Raw genomic sequence first — 13538 nt, 5'->3', positions numbered from 1 at the left:
TTCCCAGAAAGGTTTAATCCTAATAAATAATTTCAAATCATTGGGATGGTTCTTCTGGAATTGCACATTTTATTTCTCAAGTTTTATGAAAATTACCATTGAAATTTGAATTTGATGCTACAGCCTTTCCCAGTCAATGTTTTCAAATGAGAGTGGAAATTTAAAATTTATGTTCAATTTCATGCACTTGGATTTTCATTCAGCAGCCAATATTTGTCACAATTTTGTGTGTCTGACATGGCTGGGCTATATTCAGAGATAAAATATATGTGATTTTTCAATTTGTGTTATTGGCTTCCAGAATCTTTTCCAAGTCTGTACATGTTTGCAAACTACCAGAGACCAAAGATAAAACTTAAAAAAAAAAAGTGAAGGTTCCTAAATATGCGAGGGCTTTGCCAAAATCAGAGATGGCCCCCTTCCCTGTAAAGCCAAGGCCACTTCTTTTTATTAAACAAGGGGTCTGAAGCTCGGAACCCCAGCGACTAAAGCCAGTTCTTCTATAGGGCCCTCTATATTCTACCTAAGATAATGCGATACAACATTCATATAAGAGCCACACCTGTCTCAGCTGCTTGGGAGAGTAATTTGTCCAATAGTTACAGCAATATGGACTCCCCCTTACACTTGATTTTGGGATTTTTGTCCCTAATGTACAGCTATTTCTATGAATGACCAGATGACCACTTTGAAAGGGAAAACTTTCTGACACCTTTATTACCCTCTCTAGACAGAGACTGAGGCCGTGATAACATTCAAGGGTCACAGGCACATTCTATCATAACTCACTACCTCACCTGAGGCAACGGGGGTCAGTCCAACGGATGGCTTCTCTTTTAGTGTAGAATTTTGCAAGCATTTCTTGTTCTGCTTATTGTGAATATGTACAATTTATCTTTTGGGGGAAAGTGCATACAGTTTTTGTGTAATTTGCTTAATAGTCACAATTTTTTTCATTTCTTCTTCCTTTATTCCTCCCCGCCCCCCCTGCCCCGAGAGAGGTGGGAAAAATGATTAATTGTGTGGCAGGTGACAGGGAGTCTTTCTTTGGCCCATAAAAGTTAATTGAGTCAAGAGTTTCCCAAAATAATTGATTTGAAAATTCACATATGTATCATATTTATATTTACCTTATTTTTGACCTATTGTTCATCCTTGAATAACACTCTTTTAAAATATATTTGGATGGATGGATAGATAGATAGATAGATAGATAGATAGATAGATAGATAGATATTACTGATTTCAGAGAGAAAAGGAGCGGTAGAGAGACATAGAAACATCAATGATGAGATTCATTGATCGGTTGCCTCCTCTACACCCACTACTCGAGATCAAACCCGCAACCTGGGCATATGCCCTGATCAGGGAATCAAACCATTGGGAACCACTGCTGTAGACCTTCGTTTTCTGCCAGTTTTGTGTGTGTTGATAGTTCTACATGGTTTGACCCCAGGTATCAATCTGTATAACCACCACCACAGTTAAGATCAGAACCGTGCCCTCACCACAGAGGAACTCCTTCATTCTACTCCTTTACAGTCGCATCCTCCCTCCCACCATCCCCTGACCCACACCCCTGGCAACCATAACCCATTCTCCATCTCCGCACTTTTGTCATTTATGGATGTTATATAATGGGAATCACACAGTAGGTAGCATTTGAGATTGACTTTTTTTCACTAAGCATAGTGCCCTTAGATCCATCCAGGTTGTTGCACGCTTCAATAGTTCATTCTTTTATGCTGCCGAGTAGTATTCTATGGTATGGATGTTCTAGGTTAAACCATTCACTCTTGGAAAGACATTTGGGTTGTTTCCAGGTTTTGCTATTACATAGATAGTGGCCATAAACATTCATGTATGTGTGTGTGTGAACATCAGTTTTCATTTTTCTGGGATAAATGCCCAAGACTATAGGATTGCTAGGTTGTATGGAAAGTGAGTGTTTAGTTTGCACTACAGATTTTTCCAGAGTGGCTGTACCATTTTCTATTTCCATGAGCAGTGATGGGAGGGTTATTTTTCTGTATCCTTGCCAGCGTCAAACTTTTTCAGATCAGTAAATGAACATCAAGATATAGTAAGCAGACAGGAAGGCTGCATACAGACTGAGCAACGTGTGTGCAAAGAGATACTTGGCTTGTACATGAGCCTTAGACAACTTTCAGGAGGGCTGACAGCAACATGTGTTGTAATATAAAATTCCCTGGGCCTTGTCAGCCTGTAGCCACACACCAGTTAACAGTGGCTGCAGGTGAGAGAAAGCCCAGCTACCGTCAGCTACCCACCCGGGGCTATTTCCTCTATAACAAGAAGTCCAGCAATCAGAGGTTGCAGAGGCTCAAGCTGATGGCAGCTGCTGCTTCAGGAATCATGTCGACATTCGTTTGGGGAAAAGAGAGAAGGAGAAAAGGCAGTGTTGGCATCAGGAAGGCAAATATTTTACCAGGAACATCACAACGGTCTTCTGTTTTTGTCACATTGCCCTCAACACTGTCCTGAGTCCCTTGTGGCTGAAGTATTGAAGGGAGAAGGGTCTTGGAATGCTGGTTATTTCAGGCATTGCCCATTGTCTGCCGCAGGGGACAGTCAGCATTAACAGTCCCCGTTGGCCAGCTTCTCCTGACAGTGCATGGCCTCATCTTCTTGCAGTATCCCCATCCTCAAGTATTACTGGGTGTGACCCTGGAGGCACCCCACTTGTGCTTGTAAACAAAGTCCTGCCCCCCCTCAGTACTACCCTGCTCAGGCAGGTTCCGGTGAGGTAGGACAATGCCCACAGGGCCCTGCCCTCCTCCAGGCCTCTGCCCTGGTCCTCTTGCTGTCCCCATGGAGGATCTGGAACCCTCACACCAGCTGAGCTGCATTTCTTGCCACACTGGGGAGAGGCTCATCCTCCCTGCCACGTGCACCCTTGTCACACAGCGTGCCTGTGTCTCACGAAGCCCCTCCTGAACCCGTTTCCTCACCTGGGCCTGTCACCCTTCACTCTTCATTGGTTCTGACCTCGCCCATGGGGCTGGGCAGGTGACCAGACACTGGAAATCCTTTTCACGGATATGACTTTCTCATTCTTGACACTCACCCAGAAGTACACCCCAGCATGCCCTTTTAGTGGCAAAATGTCTCATGCAAATAGACAACTGTGGAGGGACTCCCCTTGCCTCCTCACCTGCCCAGACAGAAATCTCAGTTTAAGCCTGAAAGGAGCACCCTTACATACTGTCTTCTTGTTTGATCACCTGTGTTAATTCAGCTGGTCTACTTGGCTGGATCACAAGCTCTGTCCTCCCTGCTCAATATTTATTTCCCTGGTAGTAGTGTTGGAGCCAAAAGGGGCTATTTTCCAATCAAGAGTGGACACCCTTGCCCTAGCTGGTTTGGCTCAGTGGCTGGAGTGTTGGTCTGTGGATGAAGGGTCCTGGGCTCAATTCCTGTCAAGGGCATATATCTCGGTTACAGGCTTGATCCCCGGCCCTAGTCAGGGCACCTGTGGGAGCAAACCAATCAATATGTCTCTCTCACATTGATGTTTCTCTCTCTCTCTCTCTTCCCCTCCCTTCCACTCTCTCTCTAAAAAAACCCCACAAAAAACCAAAACAAAAACAAAACAATGGAAAAAATATCCTCAGGTAAGGATTAACAACAACAACAAAAAGAATGGAGAGCCAGTTAGAGCCTTCCTTAAAGTCCTATTCTCTTCCTATGCTAACTGCTGCCTTCTTAGCATAGTATATGCAACAGTAGTTGGGATCTGCATTAGTTAAGATGCAAATGCCAGTTGCTATAACAGAGACTCCAATATAACCATGGTTTAAGCAAGACAGAAATTTCTTTTTCTTTCTGGGCTCTGAACTGTTAGGGCACCTAGCTGCCTTAGATCTTATTGCCTTGACATCCTCAACAGATGATTTCAAACCCTGTGTCTGTTATGGCTAGCTGTCAACCTAGACAGTGCGAAGCAGGAAAGTAGAATGGGAGGAAATACTCCTTTTATTTTATGGGTATAACCAGGAAGTTCTCCTCATAATTTTTGCTTAAATCCTATTAACCTAACTTTTGTGCCATTGCTCCTTTTAGCTGCAAGGGGGTGAGGGAAGTGGGGTCCTTGTTCTACAGCCACAAGATTAGCTAAAAGGAGCAATGACACAAAAGTTAGGTTAATAGGATTTAAGCAAAAATTATGAGGAGAACTTCCTGGTTCTATTAGAACAGGATTATAGATATTGGCAAGCGACTAGCAGAATGGGATATAATGCCTTCTAGATTTGGGGACAAGAAGGAGTGCTATAATTTAGGGCAGTGGTTCTCAACCAGGGGCAGTTTTCCAATCAAGAATGGAGATCCAGTTAGAGCCTTTTGGAGACATTTGGCAATGTCTGGAGATATCATTGGTCTAAACTGGGGGTGGGGATGCTACTGGCATCTAGTGGGTAAATGCTGCTAACCATGCTACACAACAGGATGGCGCCACAACAACAAAAATGCTAGCCTAAATGTAAGCAGTGCTGAAGGTGAGAAACCCTGCCTGAGGGATATATCTTTACAAATCCTCAGTCTACCACATGCTAACCATCCCTCTTGGCTTTCATTCTTTGTTTTCCTAAGAAATGTTCTAAGACTGGTGTCCTTGCAGGTGAGATTTGGGTGATATGAGTATGCGTCCGATAAGTTAGAATTGTAACTTGCTATGGTCTGAATGCTTGTGTCCCTCGCTCCATGCCCCCAATTCATAAATTGGAATTCTGATGCCTGATGTGATGGTATGAGGAGGTGGGGCCTTGGTGCCATGCTGAGAACATGAGGGTGCACTCCTCATGTATAGGATTAATGTTTGTATAAAAGACACCCCCACAGAGCTCCTTTGCCCCTTCCATCATGTGAGAACAGAGTGAAAAGTTGCTGGCTATGAACCTGAAAGAGGGTCATCATCCAACCTTGAAGATCAAGTTCCTGGCCCCTTGATCTTGAACTTCCTGCCTCCAGAGAAATACAATTTTTTGTTGTTGTTTATAAAATACTCAGTCTTTGGTATTTTGCTATAACAGTCCAAACAGACTTAGACAGAACTATAAGACAGTTTGCCATAGGTTATTTCAATAAAGGAATTACACTTGGCGACCATAGTGTATATTTGCATGGTAGCTATTACAACCCAGCTTTAGTCCTAAAGAGGAAGATTTCCTTCTTGGGGTTTTCCCAAGCTGTTTAATAATATATACCACACCAGTAATCCAGAGGAAAGCAGGAAATCTATTCAATTAAAGACAAGTGTAATTTTGTACAATTAATCATAATCTTCTTAAGGGAAATAAAAGTAATTTGTTTTTAGTAAGAGGGAGTCTATAATTATTCGTGTGAGCGGAAAACCCACTCATTAATACATCATGTTTGCTTTGAATGTGGTGACATGCGTTGCAGTTTTGCTGTTAGTCTTTGGCCTGAAAAAGTATGTGCTAAGTCTTGTCATTTCTGGTTCTGATCATCTGCTTTGATGACAGATTAAAAATGCAGTTTGGCGTTTGAGGACATAAATCTCAATCAACTGGAGTGAATGGCACCCAACCCTCAGCTTTCCAACAGGAGACGATGACACTTAATAAACTCCAGGATTCGTGATGTGACTTGTCACTGGTTCAGCCGGAAGGAGCAGGGGAATGTCACGGTTGCTACAGTGGCCACTCGGAAGTTGTGTTCTGTAAATCTGGGCAATCAACTTCTGGAAACTCTCCCCTGGGATGAGGATACAGTGTGTGTCAGCCATGTATCTCGAAAACCTTTGATTACTGGGGCTGTGATTTAGGCAGCAGACATTTTTCTTGTGCACAGAAACAAGCATGGTGTTCCTCAATTCCTATCTCCCTGGACCTGAGAGATCTAAGTCCTTCATAAAACTTTATAGTCAGCTCTCTTAAAACATCCATTTCACAGCGAATCACAGACAACTTTTGCACTTTTGTTCCATTTCTACTTCTTTTAAATTTTTTTCTTTTAAAATATGTTTTTATTGATTTCAGAGAGAAGGGAGAGGGAAAGAGAGAAACATCAATGATGAGAACTGTCAATTGGTTGCCTCCTGCATGCCACCTGCTGGCGGTCGAGCCCGCAACCTGGGCATGTGCCCTGACCAGGAATCCAACTGTGACCTCCTGGTTCATGGGTTGATACTCAACCACTGAGCCACACTGGTCAGGCTCTGTCTACTTCTTTATTTTTCACATCTCTAGTTTTGTCTTTCCTATGAGACAGTAAATATTTTGAGGAAAAAAATTCACTGCTTATGTTTTGTTTTTCCCATGACATTTAATGCAGTTCCTTACATCTACATCTTCACTGACGTTCGTGTTTTAGCTTTACTTAGTACCATGGTTAGTAAGCATGCTGTTGGAGCCACAGTTACACTTAGCACCATTTTAAGACTGTATGCCATTAAATTGCTCTTAATTAGAAACACAACAGAATTTGGAACATTAGAGAATGAAAGATTGGATTTTGTGTGATTATGAGATATTTTAAATAGGGAAATAAGTACACACATATACATGCAAATAATATACAGAATTTTATTTCTTTGTATCTGTGATATCTAGTAAAGACCATTTAAAGCAGAATGCATCAGAAATGTTAAGCTTATGTGGTGATGAAAGAAAGCTGTTTAATATCTGTGTTCATTGGTGAGGTGGAAAGAGCATAGCTCCAGCAACCAAGACGACTGAAGCTGCTGGTCACGGTTCACCACTTATTAGCTGTGTGCCTGTGAGAAAGTTACATGAACTGCCATGAGCCTCACTCTCCCTGTGCCTGAGATGGGGATTGTGATATCTTCCTCTCCAAGGCTGTAGCACATATGAAATCAAAGGACTTCACATGTACAGTACCTAGCACCCTGTCTGAGATACTGGAAGTAACAGGTATCAGAAAAAGAAAAAATAAACCAAGGAAAAGAATGCTTTTTATATATTACTTTATTTTTTAGGTTTTTTTAAAGAATGCTTTTTAAATAGGAAACCAAAAGAATGATATAAGACAAGGCTTGAAATAGTGATTGCTAAGCCATGGTTGTTAGTGCATATGCCCAGAGTTCCAATTGAAATAAAGTACCATTAATTATTAGTAATTCTGAAGTGACAGCATTGTGCTAAGTGCTTTGTATAGGATCAACTCATATTATGCTTGTAAATAATCTGATATGATTATAACTTTCCCCATTTTGCTGATAAAGAAATTTTAACCCAAATTAAAGTGACAATGAGGTATCATCTCACACCTGCCAGAATGGCTACCATCAGTAAATCAACAAAAAGCAAGTGCTGGTGAGGATGTGGAGAAGAGCGAACCCTAGTGCACTGATGGTAAGAATATATAATAGTGTAGCCACTGTGGAAAACACTATAGAGTCTCCTCAAAAAATTAAAAATGGAACTGCCTTTTGACCCAGTGATCCCAATTCTGGGAATATATCCTAAGAATCCCGAAATACCAGTTTGAAAGAATATATGTACTTCTGTGTTCATAGCAGCATTATTTACAATAGCCAAGATCTGGAAACAGCCCAAGTGCTCATCAGTAGATGCGTGTACATTTACACGATGGAATACTACACAGCCATGAAAAAAGGAAATGTAACTTTTTGAAACAGAATAGATGGACCTGGAGATTCTTGTCCTAAGTGAAATAAGCCAGTCAGAGAAAGACAAGTGCCATATTATCTCACTTATATGTGGAACTTAACGAACAAAATAAACTGACGATTAGACACAGAGGCACAAATACATGGAACAGACTGACAAATGACAGAGGGTGGGGAAAACTGGATGAAATAAGGTGAAGTATTAGCCAAAGAACATGCATAATCTATAGACACAGACAACAGGGTGGTAATGGCCAGAGGGAAGGGTGAGAAGGAGTTGGGTGGAGGTAGGCAAAGTGTGGGGTGCGGAGAGATATCTGTAATAATGTCAACAATAAAAATAAAGTTTAAAAAAAAAGATTAAAAACAAAAAAAGTTGCTTTCCTACTTGTACCTGGGGCAATCTTTTCTCCAGGCTTGCAGATGGCTGCCTCCTCGCTACATCCTCACACAGCTTTCCTCTGTGTGCACACAGAGGGAGACAGAAAAAGAGAGAGCTCTCTGATCTCTTCTTCTTATAATGACACCTGTCCTATGGGATCAGGGCCTCACCCTTACTGTAGACTGAATGTTTGTGTCTCCCCACAATTCATCTGCTGAAATCCCAATCCCCAATGGGATGGGATTAGGCAGTGAGGCTTTGGGGAGGTGACTAGGGCCCGAGGGCAGAGCCCTTATGAATGGGATTAGTGCTCTTATAAAAGAGACCCCAGAGAGCTCCTTTGCCCCTTGTGTAGTGAGAGGTTATAGTGAGAAGAACCAGGAAGAGCATCCTCACCAGACACCGAATCTGCCAGTGACTTGGTCTTGGACTTCCCAGCCTCCAGAGCTGTGGGAAATAACTGTGCTGTGAATAAGCCATCCTGTATTTTGTTACAGAAACCAAAATGGACTAAGACAGCTCTAATGACCTCATCTAATCTTAACTAATTTTCCTTAAAGGCTCAATTCCAAAGGCAGTCACATTGAGGGTTGGAGCTTCACACTGTCTGTATCTATAGATGTTATGAATCTTCGGGGGCACAGTTCAGTCCATTCACATGAGTCCCAACTGGAGACCTAGTGATTCTTCGTAATATTTCTTAGTTATTATTCATTTACTTTGTGAAGGTTATATTCTCAAAGAATCCTTCTCTGACCTGAGACCCCCCCACATTGGATCAAAGCCCCCAGTCGTGCCCTCTCCCAGCAACCTGTACTTCAACTTTATAGCCTTCTCACTATTGCAATTAAATAGTAATTGCATGATTAATTGTTTAATGTCTTTCTTCCCTGCCAGATTATTTCCCCAATGAAAACAGGAACCAGGTCTATTTTAATAACAGCCATATCCAACACTGGTTCTTGCCCATAGCAATAAATTCTTTTTAAATGAGTTATTTCATTCACTCGCTTATTCATCCATTAGCTAACATATTAAGTATTCACAAGCCCTAGGAACTGTGCTGTAAACAGGGAAGCAAACATAAATGTGCCTGCAGAGTTCACAATTTAGTACAGAAAGTTCCTCTTGAGAACGTGATGAAAGAAATGGTTCCTCTCTCCAGAAACGACCCATTTATAATGAATGCGAGATTTTGTATTGAGCTTGCTGTTCACAGATCACTCACTATCTTCCTAAAACTCTTTACATTCTGAAATCAGAATCCCCTTCTGAAAGGCAGACTTGAAAACATGTACAAGGTTAGGGGAGGAATAGAGGAGGGCATCAGCATGTCCTGCTGTGGCTCAGAAAGGGCTTCCACTGGAAATGAGGTGATTTCACCAGGAGAAGAAGTGAGAGCATCAGAGGTTAAGGAACACAGTGTTTGTTTGGAAAAGCATGGAGGCGTGAAAGAACATCCTTACCTTGTAAAGATGGGAATGTGTGACTGGGAAGAAGTTGGGTGGGTGAGGAATAGGGAGAAGTCAGCAGAGGATACTGTAGAGGTAACTAAATCTAACTAGATCAGGGGGACTTTGCTTCATCCTGGGCTTGAGGAGTGTTTTGTTGTTGTTTGTTTGTTTGTTTGAATTGCTGTTATTCAGGGAGTGACAGGGTGAGTCTTGTAGTTTAGAAGGAGCCCCCTGGTGGTGGTGTTGAGGACCCATTGGAGCCTGCAGACCAGTACTAGCCCCATGGCCTGAACAAAGGTAACTGTTAGACAACGGGATTAAGGAGAGGGTAGAGGCTGGAGTGATATTTAGGAAGGAGAATCAGCAGAGCTCTGTGGAGTGGATGTGGAGTGTGTGAGAGAGGGTAGGGATAAACTCCACGTTTTGCCTTAGGCGATTGAGTGCATACTGGTGGTAGGTTAAGTCTCCTTGGGCAGCCTCTTTGACACGAGTGCCAACTCATCAAAATGAAAGTGCCCGTGGACACTTTTCATTCAAAATTCAATAAACGGTTGTAAATGCTAAAACACACATTCCTTACAACAGACTACGCGGCAGACTGGAGTGAGGAATGTCGAGAAAACCAACACTGCGTGTGACTCGCAGAAGGTGTATCTGTGCAGTCACACCGATGCAGCCAGCGTCCTGATCTTTTTTCTTGCAATGACAGCATGGGCTGCATTGAGCAGATACGTGTACCACATGCAGTCTGGGCACTGTGGGTTATCATTTCTGATGAATAAAATTTTCAAAAGATTTGGATTTGGGGAGATTATAATTCTTAGTTTATGAGATACCTATCTGTGGAAGGTTCCGCCTACTTACCTTTAGCTGCAGTTTCAAACTTCGTCTACTAAGAAAGAGGGCTTTCAATTAAATTTTTTTGTTGTTGTTAATCCAACTGGAGGATAATTTTCCATTGATTTTAGAGAGAGTGGTAGGGGAGGGGAAGAGAGAGAGAGGAGAGAGAGCGCAACAACCATGTGAGAGCCACAATAATTGGTTGCCTCCTGCATCTGCCCTAATGTCATAGTAATAGTGATAATGATAGGAAGTAAGTAGAGAGTGTCACAATGTTATAGTAATAATTAAAGAGTGTTATAGGAAATGTAGAAAAATTATTTTTTGTGAAATATTGAAGAGCACAGGGAATGACCACTTTGGCCAAGCCCTAGCTGCACCACATAGATAAGACCATAGCTGAATGCTACCCTTAGGAATGACGTATGTAAACCTGATAGACACCTTCTGAGTAACACTGTGATTGATAATCAGCTTGTACTCTGGTTAACACTTGTGTGATGACGTATGTTACTGATAGCCACTTGGACTGCCGTAGGTCAGAACAGGCTTAAAAACGGGTTTCTGACTTTAGACATCGATCATCCTCTTGGTCCACGCTCCACGCTGCCTTGCTCCACGCTGGTTGGCAGAAGAATGGCCGAACGTCCGATTGTGAGACTCCAGTCACCCTCCTCCCGCTGACTTTGGGTGGCTGGCCATCTGGCTGGGTTGAGTCAGCGGGAGGAGGGCGACCGAAGTCTCGCGCGGAAATTTTTCTACATTTCCTATAGCACTCTAATTATTTTCTATTGCTATAACATTGTGACACTCTCTACTTATTTCCTATCATTATCACTATTACTATGACACCCAACCAGGCAGGGAACCTGCAACCCAGATACGCCCCTTGACCAGAATTGAACCCAAGGGCCGACACTCTAACCACTGAGCAATGTTGGCCAGGGCTCAATTAATTTTGAAATAGCTGCTTTATTGAGATATAATATATATATCTTATAATTTACCCATTTACTGTATACAATGCTTTCAATTGATTTTTTATATTTAAAAATATCGTTTTCTCTAAAATTGTTTTGCAATTAAATGGTATTCCTTTCCTAACAAGACAAAATACTATAAAGTATATATATTTAAAAGTTTAGCTAATTGTCCTTATACTAGTACATAAGGACTATTTTCAGGTGCCTCTGGTTATTGTAGTCAAGAAAGAATATAGTCTGATGTGGGTTTAAATTAGAGAAAAATAAAATATGTGGTCAGAATAGTATCAGAAGTGACCTGTGCAGTGAGAAGAGAAGACTGAAGGTGGGCTGTGCTCATGGCTCTCCTTGTTGCTCCGCTGGGGAGAGCAGACCCAGTGTAATTTACAGCTTCTCAGCTCACTGTCAAGGAGTTAGGGAGAACCTCCCCCTCCAGTACACCTGGCTCATGGTGGATGTGCTGTGATGGGTGTTTTCTCGCCCAGGTAGCAGTGCTGTTGTACCGAGGGGAACAATAATAGTTTTGGGCTTACACTAAAGTATGTGTTGAAAAAAGAAAGCTCAGCCTAACCATTACTGTAGATACACAGTGAGAAAAAAAAATGGAAGGTTTTGAGAAGTTTGAATGCCACCTCACATTGTGTGTTAATGATCTTTGGGGTCGCTGGGATAGATCTAATAAACCATGCTTTTTTCTGAAATAACAATTATAGGAAAAATATAACCCTTTTCTATTGCAATCAACAGAACTGTCCACAAAGATTGAACCTCTCTGGTTTGCCTTGGGATGCTGGATCCCAGAATACTCTTGGCCTTTAGGCTGACCCACACATTGGTTTGTTGTCTAAAACAGATGTTTCTTTCCAAGGTTGCATATGCGTGGGTAGTGAGAGAGGGGCTTGGACAAATTTGCTCCAACTCATCCTGATAGCATTGCTAGACTATTTGTTGTTAAATGCAGCTTTTATCTTGTAACTTTTGGGGTCAAAGTGCCTCCCTATTTAATGGCTGCATATCCCTTTAAGGTCTGCTATCTATCACCCATTGTATTCACTTTTAGTGAAGTATAGCTCCTATTGTATTTGCTTTCAGTAAAGTCTGCTTTGGTGTGTTGACCTCTGCTTACAAAATGGATGCTACAAAAATAACCTTATAATATACAGTTTTTTATGACAGCGAAGTCCACTCTACTGCTTAGTGTGTCCTTTATGAGGACCTATGAGGAGGAAATTTCACTCAGATCGCTGTGCTGCACAAGTGCATGTATTTCTTATAGCTGTTATTACTTGTATATCATGTTTCCTTAGCTGCTTTGGCCACTAGGCAACTCGGAATCACATATGCATCTCTTCTTTAGTACTGACTATATCCTTATGGCTTGACTTTATTTGTGTAACTTTTCCACTGACCTCATGTTATTGTTCTGGCCTTGGGGACTGAGGGTGGTCCCTTGCCTTGTAAAGTCATTTTCTAATGAATTTTTTTAAAGACAACAGGCATTTATTAATCTAACACCTTCCACGGGTCAGGGGTCTGAGCCCTGTGTAGCTGAGTCCTCTGCTCCTGTCTCAGAGACTTGAAGTCAGGGTGTTGGCTGATGCTGCAGTTCTCATCTGAGGCTCAGGGTTTTTCCCCCAGCTCACTGCTTAATGGCGGAATTCACTTCCTTGCGCCCATAGGACTGAGGTCCTTGTTTCCTGCTGGTTTCAGCTGGGGCTTGCTCTCAGCCTCCAGAGGCTGTGCCTCCGGGTTAGCAGTGTATAGCACAGGGGTGGGCAAACTTTTTGACTCGAGGGCCACAATGGGTTCTTAAACTGGACCGGAGGGCCGGAACAAAAGCATGGATGGAGTGTTTGTGTGAACTAATATAAATTCAAAGTAAACATCATTACATAAAAGGGTACGGTCTTTTTTTTCAATAGTTTTATTCATTTCAAACGGGCCTGATCCGGCTGGCCGTAGTTTGCCCATGGCTGGTATAGCATGTGGTTTGCATTCTTCCTGGAGGCCAGAGGAACACTTGGCCTGGCCTGAGTCCCCCTCACCCCCTCCAATGTCTTTGGCTCCCTCTGCCACCAGCCACAGGAAAGGCTCTGCTTTGAAGGGTGTCACCTGATCAAATTAGGCCTGCCCACATAATCTACATATTTTAAAGTTCATTGAATTGGGATTTAATGATACAGTGGGGCCTTGACTTACCAGTGTCCCGACTAACGAGTTTTTTGAGATACCAGCTGTCTCTCGGC

General features: G+C 42.3%; 1 protein-coding gene across 1 annotated transcript in view; it reads left to right on the top strand.

Annotated features, from left to right (window-relative positions):
* The window catches only part of SH3RF1 (SH3 domain containing ring finger 1), a 220736-nt gene extending 214761 nt beyond the window's left edge, over positions 1-5975 (top strand). Inside the window, exon 12 of the mRNA XM_036314160.1 lies at positions 5505-5975. Coding sequence (XP_036170053.1) covers positions 5505-5529 — 25 coding nt within the window. The 3' untranslated portion in view covers positions 5530-5975. The remainder of the gene's footprint in view (positions 1-5504) is intronic.
* The last annotated feature ends 7563 nt before the right edge of the window (positions 5976-13538 follow it).

Source organism: Myotis myotis, unplaced genomic scaffold (genome assembly GCF_014108235.1).
Source record: "Myotis myotis isolate mMyoMyo1 unplaced genomic scaffold, mMyoMyo1.p scaffold_m19_p_6, whole genome shotgun sequence".
Classification (NCBI taxonomy): domain Eukaryota; kingdom Metazoa; phylum Chordata; class Mammalia; order Chiroptera; family Vespertilionidae; genus Myotis; species Myotis myotis.
Note: the sequence above shows the minus strand (reverse complement) of the source record. Positions and strands in the feature narration are given on the sequence as shown.